Source organism: Danio aesculapii, chromosome 11 (genome assembly GCF_903798145.1).
Source record: "Danio aesculapii chromosome 11, fDanAes4.1, whole genome shotgun sequence".
Classification (NCBI taxonomy): domain Eukaryota; kingdom Metazoa; phylum Chordata; class Actinopteri; order Cypriniformes; family Danionidae; genus Danio; species Danio aesculapii.
The window spans coordinates 17,515,828-17,538,939 of record NC_079445.1 but is presented as its reverse complement, the minus strand read 5'-3'; the positions used below and the strand labels follow the sequence as shown (position 1 = coordinate 17,538,939).

The window sequence follows — 23,112 nt, the reverse complement described above, 5'->3', positions numbered from 1 at the left end:
CTGATTTCAATGTGGAGGAGCAAAAAAAAATTAAACCTACGCTTATTAGTCTGGGTGTCCCTGACATTGTGTGGGTTGTGTTCAATGATATATAAGCGTATTCAGGAGCCATTTTCTCTGCATTTCCCACTTAGTTGGGTCTTAGGGGTTACAGAAAAGCAACATTGATGCTAAAATGAGTTATCCTAAAAGGCAGCACAATTAAGTCACCTATCTTTTGTACCAGGCTTCATTTTGGGTGTGCTTCTGATGCCTTAGAATGCTGTCTACCTACGTGTTTAGCAATAATCTTGCATGAAAATGGCTTTGCATCTGGTGTCAGGCTCTCCACACCACAGGCTCATGTTCATGCAGTCTTCCTCAGAGACTGTCTTTCATTCCTCTACATGTCAGACTGCATCACTGGCAGATGGTCCAGACCGTAAGAATCTGTTCCTATCAGCCTGGCCAAGGAAGGGGGGTCCAGTACAAAACCCTTCGCTTCCTTCATGCTCCACACACATGCACGTGTACATGCTGTGTATCATAATCTTCTCCTGCTAAACCTTCTTATTAGTCTCCTCTGTGCCTGACACGGTTCACGCTGACCTGTCGCCGGTGCTCCTGCTGACCTGCGATGGCATGTTTAACAGTGTTATGGAGTCCGTTTGGGTTTGATTAACTGGCTTAGTTTCTCATACTCACAATTTGGGTTGAGACGTGAGCTGAATTATTTAACTTCATTTTCATGACTTCTGAACATTGTGCTGAAGTGAATATGTCTGATCACAGCTCTTTGCTGTTCTGCTCAAGCTTCTGAATTAATAACGGATTGGTTCAGATGTTGAACTCATATGGCATTAGTCGTGCACAAAGCAATGAGGAGAGGAAATGGCAGGGGGTTTAAAATTACCTCAAAGTGCATGACGGTAGGATTTGAAACGGGTCCAAGAGTTGAGCGGCAATCACAATAAGAGTCATTCAGTTTTAATGCATTGGTCACTTTGTTTGCTTTTCATTCAGCAAGCAGCACAACTTTATGAGATTCAGATAAAGCCATTATGTGCCCAGTAAAGTGAAATGGATTGATTGATTACAAGGTATTAGGCAGGATCTCTCCTCTATAAGCAACGACCTCCAGACACACGCTGCATGAGTTGTAAAATATGACCAGCACATCTACTCTTAAATTCTCAATAATAACGTGGATTCATTTATTTTTTAATGTTTGCTTGTTGCCGTGCAACTGAGGAATAGTTTGTTCTGAGCCAGAAAAATATTACTGAAATTACACTTGAGATCACATGAATCACCAGCGTTTAGCTGAATCAATTTTACAAATTGAATTCAACAGGGAAACTTTAGTGAAGATCTTTAATGTTAATTCAAACCATATTTTACAGTAAGATTAAGATATTTTAGCATCAGTTATAAAGAGTTTACCCCACAGTTGGACTTTTGTCATCACGTCCTCGCCTTCACATTATTCCAAACCCTTAAGACTGCTGTTCATCTCTGAAACCCGAATGAAGAGGGTTCATTAAGAGATTAAAAAATAAATTAAAATAATTCAAGTGGTTTTGTCTTCTGAAAGGTCATGAATGCTCTAATTTTAGATTCAAATTTAGCTTTTATATAAACATCAATCAGCAAACATGAACAGAGACAATACCTGCTTGACGCACAAGAACAAACCTCACTGGTTCTTAAATTAACATCATTGGTTATGCTAGCTCCCAGGATCAAAGTTCAATGCTTTAAGCTTTATTAGCTGATGTGAAAAGCTTAAATTAATGTGCGCATCATAGAAAGTGTTTATGTCTCTTCATAAGCCTTTACGTGAACTGCTTAATTCATGTGCAGTTATTTTTGATCTCCATATAGATGTTTTGTAGGGTCAGATTTACAGTGGCTTAAGTTAATTTAAAATATCTTCTTGAAATAATAGCACATTTCTTATTGGTTTGGTCCAACATAAGAATTTTAATTTTAGGGTGAAATAAGCGTTTACACAGTAAACACTTTTATCGAAAATATTCATAAATTCAGCTTTTATTAATACATATACAGTGCTCAGCATGAATGAGTACACCCCATTTTGAAAATTAATAGTTTTATCCATTTCTCAGGGAATATAGGCAATGTATTTTGGTGCATTTGAACAAAACAGATTTATTAAACAGATATGTTTATTAATATATTATTTTAGTCACTGAGCATATTTAGAAATCGAAAGATAATACAATTAAATTCAAGCAAAAATGCAAAAATTGCAAAAAATAAATTACAACCTACAAAATTTCAACATTTTTTAGCTTTTCTTCATTTCTCCTCTTTTTTTAATGCGTATTTAATATTTTTCTTTAACATATAAATTTGGGTGTACAAGTTTTTGGACTGTTATCATAAATTATTTTGTTAAATAAGCTCTAGATTTAGCTTCAGTACTGACTAATCTAATGTATAAGCACAAATATAATATTGTATAGCTTCCTATTAAAAATATGAATTTAAAAGATAGATTTGTGACTGGTGTCTTCATATATGCTGAGCAGCAATATAATATGGAAAGTTGTATTTGTAAATGCTGATGTTACGGTGAACTAACATGAACAATCAGTTAGACAAATTAGATTTAAAAGTTTGCTCACAAATATTACAAATAAATACAATTTAATTATAATTAAATAACAAATAAATACTATAAATAAATATCTGGGGATCTAAACAGTTTTTACAAAAATCTGCATTAACAAACAACCAATTTTTGCAAGATTTGACGTGAATACATAAACAAGAAAAAGCAGTGTGTTTTAGCATAGGGGCCAAGTAGCGATGCTGCAGAAACTTTTAACAATTAATGGACTGTAGTGGAGATGGGCATAGAGAAGCGGAGGAGGGAGGCGGCAGACTGCAGAGGATGGTGATGTTTGTTTGGGGGATAATGAGTCAGGCTGGGGGCAGGGCTTGATGGGACAGGTCAATTTGCGGCGGAAAGGACAATAGAAAATTGAATACCTGGAATTGTATGAGAATAAAAAGCAAAAGAGAGAATGATGTGTGCAGGACGAGCTGCTTGTAACAAATTGCACGAGTGCGCATGTGTGTTACCGTGGGCAGGCTCACACGCAGACGACTTGCTCTCAAGGGAACGGCTTCACAATAAGCAGCCTTTTTTTTTTTAGGCCAGACTGAAATCAGAGGACCGATCACATACACCCTTTTAGATCTTGTGAAACACAACCAGCTGCGAAATGCTAATGAATATCTTTTTTCCTGTCTTTTTTTTATTTTATAAATGACGTGCACATCTATTTATGTTTGAATGCATAATTTATGCGTGGCCTGTCAGATGTGGAGACGTGGGAGGGGGCGATGGTCCATCGACGCATGTAGAAGTGGGAGGGAAATGATGTTCGGAGGAGGGAGTCTGATGGTAAAGCGAGGGCGAAGAACGCTGGCGTCGGGGAGAGAAGGAGCAAACACATGAAGACAGAGCGAGGGTGATGCACATCGAAACGAGGAGGGGGAGGGCGAAAGAGAAGAAGGAGAGAGAGAGAGAGGGAGAGGGAGAGAAAAAAGAGAAGCTCAAAAGACAGGAGAATCAAGCACTGGCTCTAGATGCAGGATCCTTCGGCAGCAACGTCGCGAGGGGCAGGGACGCTGGAAGATGGTTTCAGTAAGAGGGGAACTGACCGTTGCCTATAATTTAATGTTCAGTATCTTGGACTCCTTCTCCATGGGTAATAGCTTAGCACCTGTCTGGGCATAAGCCCCTCTCTGTTTCTCTTCCTGTGTCTCGTTGGTTCTCTCTATCTGTCGCTCTCTTCTTTTTCTGTCTTCATCTCTCGCGCAGTGTCTGGTAGGTTTAAAGGGATCGTTCTACCTGAAATTCAATTTCTGGAATCGCATGTCCTGGCTGCTTTTATTTGTTTATTTTTCTGTTGTTGTTGTTGTTGAAAAACTAGTGCTAGTTGATTGTATGGAAATGAGCAGCTAGGACATTTTCTTAAGTATCTTCTTTTATGCTTCATAAAAGTACATCCATTTTTGGCTGAACTGTCCCTTTAAGTTCATGGGGTCTGCTTAGAATTTAATCAGGGTAATGGGGGTCGGTCCTCTGATGTGGATGGTCCGTGCTGCCCTCTTTATGGTTGTCGGAGTAAAGGAATGAGCGCAGAAACGGAAAGAGAAAGGGGGCTGCTGCCGCCGCACCACCACCGCCACCACCACGCGCCCTGATTGGAGTCATCCATCTGTCTTGGGATTGCTTTCAGATCTGTGCCTGTGGGGAAGGTGAAATCTTTGTGTGCACACAATTAATATTTCTGTCTCTTTCGTTCTCTGTAGGGGTGGCACCTGCGAAGAAGAGCCCCAAACTGGTGAGTACTGATGTTTTAATCTTGATTTTTCTACTATCCTTTTTGTTGATGCGCTTCTTTATGTTGTTGACATTGGTCTGGTGTTCAGAGCTTTTACAGTGTTACTGTCCTGAGAGAGAATCTGACTTTGATGCAAATGCCTCGTTGGTGGACACTGGTGCCATGTGGTCAGGGTTTTGAGGGTGGTGTTCACCCCTGGGAAGAGGGTTTTATTGGTCACATGAATGACCTGTAACAGCCCACAAATGATTACCCAAAAACCAGCAGATTCAGAAAGTGTTTTTAATTTAACTTTCTATATTCCACCAGCCTGTTGATAATAGATTGAGTCTTTGGACAGTTTGGATAATAATCAGTGTTCTACTGTTAAAATGGCAGCCTTGGTGTGTTTTTTTATTTCTACTTTGTTGAAATGGATTCTATGCTTGTATGACTTCTCAATGCCAGACAAGCATCGCTCAATTCTCAAATGGCCTCTTTTTTATTTGGATGGATTTATTAGGTACTTATTGGATTGGGGTCTAATTTTTTTTATTTATTTATTTTTTTTATTGCTGGATTCTGTATTTTCTTTCTGGCTCTAATGCACCACAGATTCATGGGTTGTGCTGGGATGTAAAAGGACGCAGAGGTGTGTGCGTGGGTTTAAAGAGAACTTCAGATGACTTGGTAAAGGAGAAATCATTAAAAAGCTCCTCTCTTAATATTTTAAAACTACAATTTATTTCATGAAATAAGCATTTGCAGCCTATTTAAAACAAATATGCATTTATTTAAAATATTCATCCTAAAATTTGAGTGACGGTAACAGCATCTGTAAGCAAGCTGTAAGTTTGTGTAAAACCTGATGATCTTGTTATCCCCAATTTGAGAATAATCCAAAAAGCATCTTGGGACATCTGACCATCTGTACAAAGTAGTCACATGGTCAGTCTCTCTGATTTGCTTATTTGATTTGTGACCTAGAAATAGTGCAGAATGTGAAGTATTGCTTCAATAGAATGTTGCTTTATTTATATCTTCTAAAATACAGTTTATTTCCATTTTTAAATTAGATTTTAAGAGTCTTAGACCCCCATTTCAGTTTTTAACAATTTTAATTTAATTTTATTTTATTTTATTTTATTTTATTTTATTTTATTTTATTTTATTTTATTTTATTTTATTTTATTTTATTTTATTTTATTTTATTTTATTTTATTTTATTTTATTTTATTTGAGTTAGTAATACTAATAATATTCACATTTAGTACATTCATATTAACCCTAAAGTCTTAGACTTTAATTTGAGACTTTTTGGACCCCATTTTATTATTTATTTTATTTTATATAATTTTTTTTTGTTTTGTTTTATTTTATTTTATTTTATATTATATTACTTTTATATTACTATTAATATTCACATTTAGTATATTCATATTAAGCATAAAATGACCTTTTATAATTCAAACTTATAAACTAAAATAATGAAGACTGAATAATGCTTGAGGCAAAATAGTACAACGAGATGTGATGTAATCCTCATAAAGCTTAAATGAATCCTTACTGAAATGTAAAGAGAGTTGTGCGTCATTCTGTCCTTCAACCAATTCATTCCCACCTCTTTGTTTCTTTATTCAATGCCTCCAGTCCATCTTCAAGATGCTGGCAAGGTTGTTCTGTATTGTCTTACTTTCACGTTTTTCACGTTTCCGCTCTCTTCCACCCCCCTCCCAACAGCAACAGTTGGAGCGCAAGGACAGTCAGGGCAGCTCCCAGCACAGCGTGTCCAGTCAGCGCAGCATCCACACAGACTCTCCTCTCCACGCCTCCCAGGCCCTGCTCAACGAGTCGGCCGCCCCACCGCCCCCATCCCAGCCCCTGCCCAGCCTGCCCCAGGACCCTCCAGTAGACGGAACTCTCCAAAAGAAGCCAGATCCCTTTAAAATCTGGGCCCAGTCCAGGAGCATGTATGAAAGTAGGCGTAAGTAATATGGAATTCCGGTGGTGGGTGCTTGGCAGCGGATCACTGGGGTCTCTTCCTTAGATTTGGTTGGTAATGGGATATCATGGCTGGTTGGTTGGTTTTTACCAGGTTTTTCTGCTTTGCCATTTAAACTGATCATTTATTCACTCTCATGTTTAATGTCTATTAGAAGTTATCTAGAGTCATTTTACAACACAAATTAAGGTATTTTTGATCAAATCTGAGACATTTGACTCTTTGAATTATTTTAAATGAGATCAAAAAATGAATTGAGTCATGCAATCAAAATCTTCTGAAGAAAGCCACTCGCATTATAATAAATATATTTAGTTTTAGCTGTACTTAACATAAATATAAATCAGCGAATATGTATGCTCAGCCATGTCTGTGAGAGATTAAACATCATTGGTTCTTGTAGAAGCTCAAATGTGTCTCATTGGTTCTTACACATCTAGCAAACATTTTTGACCTTCTTTGACCAAATTAGAGTTTTCTAACCCTAAATTTAGTTTACTTTTGTTAAAAGCGAGGATGCCTCTTCAGACGACTTACTTTTCTTGGATTTATTTTTTGATCTCTTTATGAAAGACTTGAAGTGCCAGAGGATTGGGTGAACAAGAACGATTTGATTAAAAATATTATTTGTGTTTAGAAGAATCATTAATAGTTTTGAAACACCATGAGGGTCAATAAATGATGACAGATTTTTTTTTAGGGCAGTGTCTCTCAACCTTGTTCCTGGAGGACCACTAGCACTGCACATTTTCCATGTCTCCTTAACTAAACCTGATTCAGATCATCAGCTCATTAGCAGAGACTGCAAGACCTGTAATGGGTGTGACAGACAAAGGAGACATCCAAAACATGCAGTTTTAGTTGTCCTTCACGAAGGTGGTTGAGAAACACTGCTTTAGGGTAACTCAATAACATCTGGGTCAATGTTTTTTGCAGAATATTATTTAACTTTGTGTAAACAATATTATATGGTTGGATTTGACTGAAATCAGAGCAGTTGCCAATTTATGTGGATTTAACCGCCTACTCTAATTTCAAGACATCGACAAAATGTAGATTTTCAACTTACAGTTTCCAAATCTTCCATTATTAAATAGTGGACGTTAAGTCATTTATATATTTGAAATGTAGCGAGCCCGCCAAGAAGTCCATTTACATCAAACATCCCTTTGAGTGCTTCTGCAGTCTTTCAGTCCTCAAATAGCTGTCCAAAGCTAATGTAAACCATTAGCCATCAGTTCCAATCCACTGTGTCTGTTTGTGATCAGAGAGCTGTGTTCAGATGAACCTGTCATCTGTACATCCAAAAGCTATTCATTAGCCTTTCCCATTCCTTCTTTCCTTCACTTTGCTTTCGCCTACTCACTCACCGCCAGCGAGAAGACGACGTGAACGGCGAGGCACTTCTGACCAATTACACTCCTCCCTGGCATCAGCACGTTCTTGCGCTCCAACGCGTCCAGAACACGTCTTCTGACAAATGTGCATATAATTGGTAGTGGTGGAAGACAGTGAATCCTATACTACTTTCATGTGTGCCAGAGCAGAGGGGCTAATTAACAAGAGTCTCCTTCAGTGGATAAGTTAAGATGCTGCGCAATGAAGTGCTCCAGTTGACTTGGAACATTCTGCTACTGTAACTTTGAGTGCTTTCATTGTGTCTACTTTTGTTCGAGTTGTTCATTAGTAAATCTCTCAAGAAAGAAGATGTTGTGGCTGTGGATGAGACTTGAGAAGAATTTAACCGCTTCACTTCTGTCGACTCTTAAGTATTCTGATTCATTAACGATTATATTAACAGTTCAAGTGCTTCCCCTTTTATCAAATTTGATAGCCAAACCTGTTTTTTTCTATAAAATGTTGACTCAATTGTTACAGTATCTATTTTTACAAACATTTTAAAGATTCATTTAAGAAAATGGACTCTGTAGAGTCATTTGTTTGAGAATTGGACTACACTGATTATGCCATGTGATTTTGTTTCCTGACTCATCAAGTATTATCAAAGTAAGGAATCATTGACAGATGAAGTCATTCATTCAGGAGTCAAATTGCACTTCTTGTGCCTTGTTTGATTCATGAATAGATCCAAAGTGCTCCAGTGTTTGGCTTAGAAAATTCTGTTACTGTAACTTGAAGTGCCTTCATTGTGTCTGCTTCTGTTCGAGTCATTCATTAGTAAATCCCTCAAGAAGGAAGATGTTGTGGCTGTGGATGAGACTTGAGAAGAATTTAACCGCTTCACTTCTGTCGACTCTTAAGTATTTAGATTCATTAACAGTTTCATTAACACTTGTTTTAAGTCTTTTCCCTTTTCGTGAAAAATATAAAATTAGATTGTCAAACAGTTTTTTTCCATAAAAAATGTTGACTCAATTGTTACAGTACATATTTTTACAACATTTGAAAGATTCGTTCAAGGAAATGGACTCTCTAGAGTCATTTGTTTGACAATTGGACTACAATGATTATGCCATGTGAATTTGATTCCTGACTCATCAAGTATTATCAAATTAAGGAGTCATTGACAGGTGAAGTAATTCATTCAGGAGTCAAATTGCACTTCTTGTGCCTGTTTGGATTCATTAAATATATCCAAATCAATAGTTATTTGGTTGTAAATTAGACTTTATTTACATGTTATAATAAAGTTTAAAAGCTTGTGGTAAAACATGTTTTTACAAACTTTTGATAATAGCCCTTAAAAGAACTGAATCTAACCTAACCAAAGAACCAAATCATTAGTCATTTCTCCACTCGCAGGAAGTGCGCTTCACTCTTTGCGTCAAATATATTTTTGATTTACTTCAGAAGAATGGATCACAAGAGCCTATTTCATCCTTAGAAAACACTGTCGCAGTCCTTGAAAAGATTGAGATATAAATGATTGACAAACTGATTGACATTTCTGGACTACCTCAAAACCATTCAGTCCAATAAACTCAGTGAGCAGCCGCATTGTGAGGCTTTACCACAAATGAATGGAAGTTGAAGGTCTATTCTTGCCGTAATGCACACAATTTGCAGAATCTGCCACAACCGTCCTTGCTGCCTAATGGAGATCGAATGGTGTGGGAAAATTGCCCAAGCAGCAGCCATTTTGTATGTGTCTGGAGCCTTTCTGCTTCCTCTCTCTGTTACAGTAAATTACAGTTCATCAGCATGTAGCTGCATTTCAATAACGTTGCAGCAAAGACATGCACATGGGTTGCTGAAAAAATAGGCAGTAAATTTTTTTTGTTTTTTTAAAGCCCCACTTTTGAAGACAAATTGAGTGGGAAAAAGGCTCTTGATAATATACAAGGTAGTAAGAGTTATCTTCGTTTAGTTCTATTTATTTTATATGAAATTATGAATAATATTTTGTACTTTTTTAACTTGTTGGACATTTGCAATAAATAGGTGCTTCACACCAAAGGACACTAAAACTTAACATTTTTATAGTGGTTGTAAAAAATTCTGACAAAAACTTAAAAAGTCACATGATCTTAAAAGGGATCCTTCCACTAATGATAGTCTTCCATGGATTTGTCTGATTTAAATATAGCATATGTTGTCACAGCAGAGGACATGATTTTTAGTGGCAAAAAGTATCCATTCTTTTGTTTTTAGAAATATTTGGATGGAAAACAGATTGTAAAATTAGACCTAAGGTGTTTATTAATGATTTTATGTTTTGTTTTTGTTTGTTTTTGTTTTTTAGAGCTGTAGGCAGTCACACCATATATGATATTTTTGATATTTGCCTCAAAAATCTAAAACATTTAATAACCCAGCAGTTTTTATAACAAGTTCTTTTGTTTTTAAAAATAAATGGATGAAAAAAATGTGTAAAATTAGGCCAAAGTGTTTATTAAGGATTTTATGATTTTTTTTTTTTTTATTAATTGGAGCTGTCGACGTCACACCATATAGGATATTTTTGATATTTTCCTTAAAAATCTAAAACATTTAATAACCCAGCAGTTTTTTATAAGAAGAGCTTTATGAAAGACAAAGACATTTACTGATTTTCAAATGATGACAACACTAATTACATTAATTTTTGTTAAATGTTACATCATGTCAACAACCCATATGTAGTGACCCATTCTTTAAGGCAAGCATGTTTAATAAAGATCACCAGTAGGAACACTGCATCAAAAATATCCATGGTTTGCAGCTCATCTCTTACTTAACAGGCATAATTGTCATTATGTCATTGTCATTACCCTTAGCAGGGTCAATAATGTAAAAGCTGAAACAATTCTGATGTCTGTAAAAGAGAGAGGGAGTTTTTGATCCTGACTGATTTAACATGGAAGTGCTGTGGGTTGGGGAAGGTGTGAAGCTGCTTCATAAGACCTCTGGATTTTCTCTTCCACTTCACTTGATCTCTAATCTAGACTGAAGCACACGTGTGTCAGTGCTTCTCATTTTCTTACCTGTTAATCGGATTATGCTGTGTGAAGTCTTTAGAGCAGAGCAGCTATTATATTACATCTTCGTTGGTGTGAAGCAATTAGAAGAAAAATCAAGATGTGAGAGAATAAGATGCCAAATTTTTCGCCACCTTGATCGGCAGCTGTTCTTGATAGGAGGAGAATTGGGGTGTAAATCAAAGCTGGTGTGTCATTCTGCTGCTCTCAAGCTATTTTTCCTTCTTTTCAGTGCCTGATTACCAGGAGCAGGATATCTTCCTGTGGAGGAAAGATACCGGCTTTGGATTCAGGATCCTGGGAGGAAATGAACCTGGTGAGCCGGTGAGTACAGGACTAATTTGTGTATTGTGTTCATTAATTTAGACATTTATTGATATTTATTCATGCAATTGTTGTGGTTATGAGTAGTTGTGGTTATGAGTAGTTGATGGAATTATTTCCTGTGGGGTGTCTTGTTGTTGTCCATCTAAACATATTGGGCTCTATTTTAACGATCTAGGCGCAAAGTCTAAAGTGCAGAGTGCAAAAGCATTAAGGGCGTGTCCGAATCAACTTCTGCTAATTTAAGGATGGAAAAATATGCTCTGTGCCACAGCACATGGTCTAACAGGGTTGTGCTTATTCTCTATGGGTGTGTCTTGAGAATAAACCAGAGTCTCATCCATTTAAGAGTCAGTTGCGTCGCTCCATGGCGCATTTACTATTTACAGAGCGGACTTGGTGAGTGGAAAAACTGAATGCTTCACTAGTGAGAAAACAGTTAAACAAACCATCTGCAGCGCAAGGATAAAGAATGAGTCTCCTCCAATCGGCCTTTACTTTCACTTTCTCTTTCTCTCATTTGTGGATAAGGAAATGGTGTTATATGCACAGGCGTCTATTAGCCTACATAATTACTTTTTTTTTGTTAAGTGCAAAGATTTGTTTCAAAACTATTTCTAAATTCAGTTCTAATTTCCAGCAAACGAATAAATGAACAATAATAAAGAAGTGTGGTCAAAAAATTATATCCAAGTTATATCCAAACACACATCTTATGCCACATATGGTCCAAACCCAGGTGGACAAATCTAAACTTGTTTTTAATAAAACAAATATAAATATGCATATAATAAATACTACTACTACTACTAATAATAATAACATTAACATTTTAGAAAAGCAAGTTGTCGTGAATAAACTGAAAAAAGCCATGAAGAAGGCATGGAGGCAGTGGGTTTTATATTTATGTAGAAAGTAATAAATTGTAATATAAATTTGTAATATTTTATTCCTTTAATTCTTTTTAATTTGTAAAGATATTTGTGTATTGCTGTACATCATGCGCATTTTAAGCAATGTGTAAGCGAGGCGCACAACTAATGCGCAATTCACTGGACTTTAGACCTGCTTTCAGCTATTTTAGTTCCTCAAAATAGCAACGCGCCAACAATGCACCTTAACACACTTCTTTTCTAGACTGCAAAATGGATTTGCTATTTAAACAATGTGGCGAAAAAACAAGAAAATTAAGGTTGCGCTGGTCTGAAAATAGAAACACGTCTTGCGCATTATTGCACTGGGTGTATGATAGGGCTCATTAAGTGATCAGTTATAATCCAGTCTTAGTTAGTTTTTGTTTTAACTTAAAAATAATAATCTTTTATCCGCTATTTTATATCTTTTTTATATTTATCTTTGTCTAAATTAAAAGATCTTATTTGAACTTTTATGGCAGAGGTGTCAAACTCAGTTCCTGCAGGGCCGCAGCTCTGCACAGTTTAGTTCCAATTCTAATTAAACACACCTGATCTTACTAACTGAATCCTTCATGCTTGTTTAAAACCTACTGGCAAGTGTGTTGAAGCAGGGTTGGAACTAAACGGTGTAGGGCTGTGGCCCTTCAGGAACTTAGTTTAACACCCTTGTTTTATGGTATTGTTGTTATTTGTATGTTTTTATGTGAATAATATTTGTTTATTAAGAAACGATTAAGTGGATCAGGGGGAGGCCAAGTAGGAGCACTCACTCTGATCCCTCTGGCTCTGCAAGGATTGGGGAAATTCCAAATTGAACCAAAACAAACGATTACAATTGGCTTTAGCAAATGCGTCAACCAGCAGAACCTGGCAATAAAAAAAAAATTAAAAAACGATTAAGTAACGATTGTAAATTATGTATTGAATATATATTACTAATGTTTCCATGAAAGTTTCCATTACCAGTAACATGACTTGTTATTGCATTTAAGAATTCATGTCATATTATAATGTGCCCAAAACTAAATATTTGATATAAATGTTAACCTGTAGTTATTAAATTGTTTATATTAATTGGTCATAACAGCAGACAGAATGTGTCATTTTTAAGGCTGTTTATAAATTAACTTTTCCAAAAGGCACCCAATAAACATAGACCCTTTGAAGATCTTCCAAATATAATAGTCCAAGCTTGGCTGAATTCTCCGATTCAGTATTCACAGCTTGTGCTCGATACCCATTTCTCTGTGAAAAGTACCCGGCGCATTACAAACACTCAGCTTTTGGCAAAACTTTTCCCCAGTGAAAGCATCTGCCCTGTGTGTAGGTTGACAAAAGCTTTGATCTGTGCAGTACAGCCTCGATCAGTCAGAAAATATCTCCCAGACCACCAGATCATTCCTTTAATGAGGCCACGTTACTGCTTTGAACTGATGAGCCGCTTTTCTTGGACTCTACTCCTTAAAGAACGAAACACAAAATACTGCTTTTCTCGCCTGGTAAACGGGTGTAAGAAATCCCAAAGATGTTTTACAGTTTGGAAAACATTTTGCAACCATTAGACCTAAAATAAACACAATTGTCAGTGTTTCAGTGAAGAAAAACCCCTTGAGACAATGCTGAAGCGATGAAGTTTGGCCGAGATTTGCTAGTTGTTTCAAAACTCTTACTAACTTTCTTTCCCTATCTCTTGTCTGTATAGATTTATATTGGCCACATTGTGAAATATGGAGCTGCCGATGAAGATGGGCGTCTGCGATCAGGAGATGAGCTAATTTGCGTGGATGGAACGGCCGTTGTTGGAAAATCTCATCAGCTCGTCGTTCAGCTCATGCAACAAGCTGCAAAACAGGGTCACGTCAACCTGACCGTGAGGCGCAAGACTGGATACGGACGTAAGCAGGCTCTCAAATATTATTATTTTACAGAATATGTACAGGCTATAAATATTTATTACCAGTCATGAACCTGTATTTTACATTTTTATTGAAAAATGTGTTTTGTCCAAATGACAGCAGGATTATTTGAGCTATTTTCTTGCATTATTGTGACAAACAGGTCACCAGCAGAGATGAACTAGAGTCAGTCATGAACACATTAAACCACGCTGAGATTTTATTTCTCGTATTTTCTTTTTTCGATTGACTTGATGCAAGTCATTTACAAAATATGCTTTCACATGTCATGACTTCGTTCTTGCTTTTAATTTTAATGTGCATTATTATTATTATTCTTTTTTTAAATGTTTTTTTAATATTTTTATTAACATTTAGATAGTGAACTATATACAACAAATCCTGAGATCCACCCAAAAGAAAAGTAAAATAAAAATAAAAACTGGGGGCTGACAGACGCCGAAATCACGTTCAGTGGGGGGAGGGGGGTGTCTGACCGTCAATTTTTTTTAATACATATGATTTGAAGGAAATCTCATAAATGTTGCATTTATTTGATCAACTGTTTAATAAAACATTATAATAAATACCAAAAGTTATTATTACAATTTAAAATAACTGATTTATATACAATTTCCATGCCAAAGCTATTTTTCCAGCATTGCGTCAGTGTAAACCGTTATCTTTCTGATTTCATTTTAGTTTTAATATGCTGATTTGCTGCTGAATAAACGCTTCTTCAGTATTTTATCAGTGTTAAAACAATTGTGCTGCCTAAAAATGCATCATGGTTTAAAAAAAGAATAGTGTTTGTGAAACTTTACTGTTATGTGCATTCATATCAATATGCAGTGTAAATTCTAGACTTTGTGATAATTGCAGCTTATAAAAGCGCTTTCCCTCTTATAGGAACTTAATTATACTCAACATTATGCAGTGAATGAAGCTGTCACTGTGTGTCATGGATTTTGTGGTAATAGAGATGGGATGTAGAAATAAAAATTATCATTTGAAAGAGCCTAAAGGAGAGCTAAGAGGCAAATGGTCTACAACAGCTTGCAGTATAATTCTTCATATCACTGAGACTCATAAAAGGGCAAAATGCTGTAGACAAAGGTGACTAGCAAATTAAACTTACAATAACTATCTACATGTGCTGTAACACTTGTAATATGGTGCCGGCCAAAACAAAATAAACTTACATCACCGGTAGTTCTTATTGTGCTTTAGGAACTAATTTATTTTCCCCAAAGGGGGTTCATTGCCAGTTCCTGCAATGCAAATACTACACAAAGCAGATTTCCATCAGTAGTTCCAAGAACTATGAAAAAAATGTCTTCAGTGTGAATGCTCTTTATGTTGCTCTCTACATCCTTTATGTAACGACCAGCATGACTAGTGAAATAGTAAATTATGCAGGATTTTGCAGTCTGATTAGGCATTCCTATCAGACAGACTTTATTTAAATGAGAGTTCATGGCACATGATAATGAGGGTACGCCTGCTGACTCCGGCTAATTAATCTGTGCAGGGCTCTGGCTCCCATATGTCAGGTCTCAGAGTATAAGTTACAGTTTTTTTTTACTCATCCAAGATCCCTTACCTTATTTCAAGTCATAATCTAACCAATGTAAGATAGTAGGGCAAGATATCCTATACATCCAGGGAAATTATGCTTTTTAGTAATTACCTACCCAAGATCATTGCCCTTACAGAAAAAAAACACATTTGCAATTACATGTTTAAATCACGTGAAACAATCATGAAAAATGGTTTTGAAACATTTTCATGCGAAACCCTTATGATTACATTTTTAAACAACATTACACATTCGTTCTACATGTGTTTAGTTGCACATATGAAGCTTGCGTACCTCCCACAATTTCTTATCATCTCTAAAATGAAACTGTATTAAATAGAGATGCTCCGATCAGGATTTTTGCAGCCGATACCGAGTAATGATTCCTCGTGATGGTGATCGGCTGATACCGAGTACTGATTCTGATGTTTTAAGCTTTATAATGCATAAAGCACAGTTTCTCAAGTATGCTACTCAAGAAAAACAACTATTAATGCAATTTGGAAACATTAAAAAAGACAGAAGAACAATTTTACAAGTCTCAATCAAGAAAAAATATGGAGCGCATATTTGATGCATAAGAAGTTAACATGCACACCTATACTGTATAGCAATTTCTTCTTTACAAAAAGGAAGTAGGTCTACAAATTACAAAATAAATCTGTATATATTTTACCTGCTGTGTCTCCTCATTCGTTTTAGCGCTGCTGATGTGTCTAATATACAGGAGAGCATGCGTGTCTTTCTCTGCTCGTAAACTCGTAAACAAACACTTGCGATCGGTTCATGAGATTGGTCAAAGTACCGATCGAGTCATAAAATGTGATTTTCGGCTGATACCAATTTGTGGCCGATTGATTGGAGCATCCCTAGTACTAAACATTTGCCACAGCTGTTCACTGAAATGAACAATAGAGGCAATAAAACACCTTGGACTTTTCTTCTGAAGAATATTAATGAATGAAGACTCACTTCCATATGATTCAGTGCACTTTACTATGCTATCACCACAAAACAATTTGACCAGACTTGAGTAAAAAAGCTCTCAATTAGAGCTGTGGTGAAAAATCGTTCAAGAAATTAATCAAGAATTTAAAAATTCTCTATTCTCTCTTGATGAGATTCTGAGCGTAGTCTTTTAACAGCAGATGGTCACACTTTATTTTGATGGCCCGTTTGTTACATTGCATGTCAACTAATTCTCATTAGATTATAAGTGGACTGTTAGGTTGGAGTTAGGGTTAGTACAAGTTGACATGTACTTGCAAAGTTTCTTATAGTCAGTTAAATGTCTGTTGGAGGAGCAGTATCAGCAGATATTAAGCAGACAGTCTACTAATACTCAATTGGGCCATCAGAATAAAGTGTTACCGCAGATTACGCTCAAAAGGAAGAGCACTTTTGCATTTAAAATGTAGTCATGTAAATTAACTTTTTTTGTCCTCAGATTAATATAAACACTCTTTTTTTAAACAATGATTATTTAGGTTCCAGTGGTATTAGTAAGGAATTGGATGCAGCGGAGTACTGCTGTGTGTAAAGCATACAGCGCCATCTGCTGTTAAAAACTAAGCTCAGATTTCAGTTAAGAGAGAATAAAGAATTGATCTCTCAAACTATTTCTTTTCCACCACCGCTCTAAATGTAATAGACCATTGCTAAATTCACATTTATCTGTTTCCAAGAAATTCTAAGCTCTTTAGTGGCGTTCACTGGAGATTTCATTTTAAATCTGCTCCTCGATGTTTAAGAAGCAATTTGACATGTTTACAAAAACAACACACATTTTTCCTAATCCTAGTTTGATGATTACATACATGTAGTCTTGAGCAGTTCAGAGGCATGTTTGGTTTATTGATTATACACGTGATTGAGTCCAGGCCGTTGCCTGTCCAGCTTGTTGATGAAGAGCTCCAGAAGAGGTTTCTCATTGACTTGCAAAGCATAAATCTCTCAGCGTGACCTTCCTTCAACCCTCTTCTTCTTTTTTCTTCAGTGGCAAAGGTGGACGGTGAGATGCCTCCTTCTCCAGCCTCATCTCACCACAGCAGCACACAGGCCCCGTCTCTGACCGAGGAGAAGCGCACGCCGCAGGGCAGCCAGAACTCCCTCAACACGGTCAGCTCTGGGTCAGGTTCCACCAGCGGTATCGGCAGCGGAGGTGGCGGGGGCAGCAACAACACAGTCATTCCCAATGCAATCCTGCCCTACGATGTAGAGATCCAGCGCGGAGAGAACGAGGGATTTGGATTTGTCATTGTGTCGTCGGTGTCGAGGCCTGAGGCGGGGAACTACTTTCGGTAAGATTTTTTAGATATTGGACTTTTTCCTAATTATATAAGTAATTAATGCAATTATTTAAGTCCTTACTTTTAATTTGAGTTGTTTTGGTATGTCTTAATATTACATTTAAAAGATCAAGTTAAATGTAAGTAATATATTGAAAGAAATATAGCAACACATTAAAGGGACCTGTTCTTTACAATATCAGATAGCACAATTCAGATTTTCAGACTAAATTATCCTACATAATTTCTTAAATCCTTATTTTAATTTAATTCTCTAGATTTTGTCAATCATTTTAATAAAAAAACAAGCTTTTCTGTTGCTTAGCTGGCGGTAAATGGTCCAATCAATGCCATAATACCCAGAAAGCACTTTAAATGTCAATTTATAGCTTCAAAACACTTTTTATTGTCTGCCACAAGCATAAATTGACAAGCAAAGAAATCCCATATTTGCATATTCACTTCTTATATATTCCAAAACAAGTGAACTGAGAAACTGTGTTTTGTGGTGAGCTTTTTTTCCCCTTTGTGGCAATTTGATTGTGGTTTTCAATTGGTTGTGGTTGTCACATTTTGGTGGGAGTGGGTTCTTTATATTCTCCTTACGCCAATCTGCATGTCCAGCATTTTTTTTCCCCATTGCAAAAGGCAGATCGTTTGCACTGAAGCAGGGGTTGATATCCACCCTTTTTGCGTGGGGCTCTTTTTCTGCTCTACTTCCCAAAGTTAGACAAGTCTCCATTACACAAGTTGGCTGTCAAAGTAGTGAAACAGGATTGTAGTTCTCCACATCTCGCCATTTCATTTAGTTGCCAGCAGCACTTGTTATCATTATTTTATAACAAATGAAACTGATAGAGAGATCAAGTTAGTTGCAAAGCAAATCAAGTGTGACATCCCATGTTTACAGACTCAGAATCTTTTTCGGCGTGTTCATCAGAGTGCTCTCACTCTTTACATGCACAATAGTGCCGTTGGCAGGCTTCACGTAAGTGTGTACTGGATCCAGCGGGCTCGATGATTACTCCACGTGGGAGTTTTGTTCAGAGTGTAGTGACTGAAGAGAAGAACAAGGGAGCAGTGCTTGGCACACGTTTAATTCAGTGATGAAACGCATGAGTTCCTGCGCCAGAGTCACAGAACAAGGACCTCAGAACATTAAATGAGTTGCCATCATTACATTAAATCATAAAACAAATCATCTTCAGGCAGTGCGACAAGCCCCCATTGCCATTACAGCATTTAGTTTGATCAAAAAGTATATCTTTTGTAAATGAAAACCGCTAAAAATGGGTTGATATAAATAGAAAATCTGTTTTAAAAAGAGTTCTGAAAAAACTGCTGACTTGCATACTTTGGGGGTCATTCACACAGAATGTTTTTGTGTTTTATTAGACGTATTTATCATTGTTTTAACTTAATATGTACTAGTTGCTTACAACCCTCCTGTCGTGTTCACATCCTGCCTCTTTCTTTAGTGTTAAAGAAATAGTCAAAATAGACTGGTGTGTTTTAACTGCTTTTAAATTAAACATTTATCACCACTAAATTTTTGTTCAACATTCTTTAGCTGTAAGCAAAGTAGTGTTTAACATTATTTAACATGATTTGCTTATACTCCAATGAAGGTCGGGTTTAGGGGTGGGGTTTGGTGCCACGCCTACTTTTTAAAATTAACTTGTTCAAGTTAGCCACTAAACTGACAAAACATAAAATAGTTTACGTTTCCTTGTGACATAAGGTTGGAGGATTGGCAAATAAGCACGGGAAAGAGATGTGTACCTGCAAAAGAGATTTTTCAGTCAGAAATGAGTGAGTGAGTGAGGGTGGTGCGTATGGGCATGTTTTCTGTCTGATGGATGAATGTAGTCTGGTTACCCATTCATTTCCTACGGTGATCACTTTTGACCGGGAACACCACAAGTGTAACAAGGTTGATTAAAAACACTCAAAATTCAATGAAAGAGGTGATCATCACTTTTATATGTTCTAGTGCATAGTGTCGAGGATATCATAAGGCCTTGAGGCAATCAGATACGAAACAATATTTATGAGTCTTTTAAGTTGTAAATCCGTCACATTTGACCCAAACATGACAGGAAGGTTAAATAAAAATATTAAATAAGTTATACCTTGTTTTTTAGAAAATCTAAAAATTAATTGTTGTCATATCTAACTTTTTTTTAAGTCAGAAATTGTAAGTGACTATCTGGATATAAAGTATGTATATATATATATATATATATATATATATATATATATATATATATATATATATATATATATATATATATATATATATATATATATATATATATATATATATATATATATATATATATATATATATATATATATATATATATATATATATATATATATATATATACATACATATATACATACATATATAAAAAAATTGTAAGTGATTATCTGGATATAAAGTATATATATATATATATATATATATATATATATATATATATATATATATATATATATATATATATATATAAGACCATGCATCAAACTTAGATCTAAACAATAACATAAATGGAGAATATTGAGTCTATCGGCATTCGGAAATCTTACATATTCATTTACTCTTTTTTGAAATTAAGGTTCGAGAGCTGGTATGAGTGTGATACCTTTTCAGAAGTTACGCGTTTGTATCGAATGATCTGCACTTTAGTTATTAATGCATCTGCATTAGTACCTTAAGTGTACTTATTGTTACCTAAATTGTACAAAAATGTACCTTTTTAAAAATGTACTGTCCCAGTGATAGCTCTCATACCATTGTAGTCCATAACAACATGTCATAAATTATGGAAATGTATTAATAGATTGATTAAATTTATGAAGAGATTGTTGAAAAAACGTAAATAAATTAAAAGGCATTGTCTGAATATGAAACATTTTTACATTTGCTAACTTCAGAATGCAGAATGTATGGCTGAATTCAGCAAAAATGAGCAAAACTGCTAATAGCGATGTGCTAAGTGAACCACAAAGCACAAACTTGCATAACCCTAATATTATCCCATCAGTTTTCATAATTCATCACACCGGCAGAGTTCCAACACAATGCACTGCTCTGAGGGATTTTGGAGAATTTACACCTTTTTTCTTATAATGAATAATTCACAAGCAGTGGTGATTATTCACAGGATCTGAAGAGCACTAGAGAAAGGAAGCTCAGGGTAATCTAGCATGCAAAAGGCCTTTAATATCGCCAAATTCAGCAGATTCACTATATTCGTTCTTGCTATTGCCCCCCCTCCCCATACCCATACCTTTGCTGTCCATTCAGTAACATGCCTTTGTTTCTTTAGAGGTGTATTTGGCTTGCAGGGCACAATCTGTGGGCCTTCTATGAAAATGTTGGCACTTTGGCTTGGTCGCTTGGTGTATTAACCCCTACACAATCTCTCTTTCCCTTTTCTCTCTTTCCCTCTTTTCTTTCTCCATCCCCACCAAAAATAATAAAAAATAAACCTCATACACGCCTTATTAAAAATCATACATGCTCAATCACCAAAAGCTGGAAACGCATGTGTGGCAATGCCTCATAAAATAGGTCGCATCATCGAGGGAAGCCCAGCTGACCGCTGTGGAAAACTGAAAGTCGGAGACCGGATCCTGGCTGTGAACGGCTGCTCCATCACCAACAAGTCCCACTCGGATATCGTCAACCTGATCAAAGAGGCTGGAAACACAGTGACGCTGCGGATCATTCCAGGAGACGGTTAGTTCCTCTCTATCTTTCTTTGCTTAGCTGACGTGAGAACATATTGGTGCATGTGGGTGTGTGTAATATGTGTAATAGCACGGCTATTCAGCATACTGCTCTCGCGAGCCTCACAGTAATAATGTAGACGGTACATTCAGCGTTATTACAAGAAGAATAATGAACAGGAAACTGCGAGGGGATCAACACACTGAATATGCAACACGCTTTTATAAGCTGAGAGGCAGAAACGCCTTCATATTGTGCTGTAATAATGACAGATGGCACACCAACAAGGTTAAAGCCATGCAGAAGGATCATGTTAAATCATTCCCCAGAGATTTTACTGGTTTTTAAATCAACTGTTAAGAACATTTTAAATATACATGTGTGTATAAAAATCTAAAAATGAAAAATTATTTATTATTTAGGCATATGTTCAGGTAATTTAACATTTTATGACTTTTTTTAGCTGAAGGGAATAAAGTAATGCCTTTATTGAAGTGCAAATCACATATGAGTATACATCAGCACAGAATAACACTACACATGCCCTATCTACAGTCCTGCTGCTGGCCAACACTTAATAATCTACCAAAATTGTAACATCCTATCATAATGTAAGATAACATCTGTATTGAAAACTCTTTTACTATTGTGGTTTAGTGTACGCATATCAATGAAACAGCATAGATGCAACAAACAAATGCCTATATTCTGTAAAATGGAATTGTGTCACAGGAGAAAACAAATCTTATCTTATAAATGGCAATATGCCAAGTGGACAGTCAGTCTTTCCAATTAAATACACAAAACATGGATTTTGATTGACAGACAGCTGAACAAGGCTTTCTTTTCTTCAGAAACATCTGCATTTACTCATTATGTACAGTTGTTTCTTAAACCATCTGTGAGAATTGTATGCTTTAAGCTAGGCGATATGGCAAAAATTCAATTTCGATAATTCTTTTACATATTGAACGATAATGATATATATTTTGAGATAAGTTTTTAGTGCTTCCAGCTAGTATCCCAAGAGTATCCCAACAATGAATTAGATCACAAAGACACAAATAACATTTTAAAGTAGTGTTTATTAACAAAACCAGTTTACACATCACTCAGATTTTTTGGAAATTCCAATTTTCTGTAATATACTTATGATATATGATAACAATTACAGAAATATTTTAAAATAAATGTTTTACTTAATTAAAAATAGTAAATACAGTAACCATTAAAATAAACAACAGGTTAACCTCAAATACTGCTTGCGGGAAAGTTATTCGAGCTCGCTAATATATACTATATATATATAATACTGGGTGACGTAGCATAATATTAACATGATTACAGATTCCTGTTGTTGCATATATCTGCTGTGTGATTGGCTCTTAGATCAATATCGAGTAAAAATGTCTAGAGCTGATCATCGTCATAAATGATATCATATCGAATTGCGATAAAATTTATTGGCCCAGCCCTACTTTAAGCTGCCTGTTCAAGTATTCATTTCACTTTCATGTTTTTTTGGAGCTGCAATGATCCATACAGGATATTGCATCTTGATCACTGTCTGTCTAATTCGATTGAATAAATTCTGACTAAAATTTGTATCC

General features: G+C 36.0%; 1 protein-coding gene across 1 annotated transcript in view; it reads left to right on the top strand.

Annotated features, from left to right (window-relative positions):
* Positions 1 to 23,112, top strand: part of magi1b (membrane associated guanylate kinase, WW and PDZ domain containing 1b) — a 205,008-nt gene that overhangs the window by 169,789 nt on the left and 12,107 nt on the right. Inside the window, 7 exon segments of the mRNA XM_056467689.1 lie at positions 4,330 to 4,361; positions 6,081 to 6,324; positions 10,993 to 11,084; positions 13,704 to 13,896; positions 17,472 to 17,761; positions 17,763 to 17,775; positions 21,308 to 21,511. Coding sequence (XP_056323664.1) covers positions 4,330 to 4,361; positions 6,081 to 6,324; positions 10,993 to 11,084; positions 13,704 to 13,896; positions 17,472 to 17,761; positions 17,763 to 17,775; positions 21,308 to 21,511 — 1,068 coding nt within the window.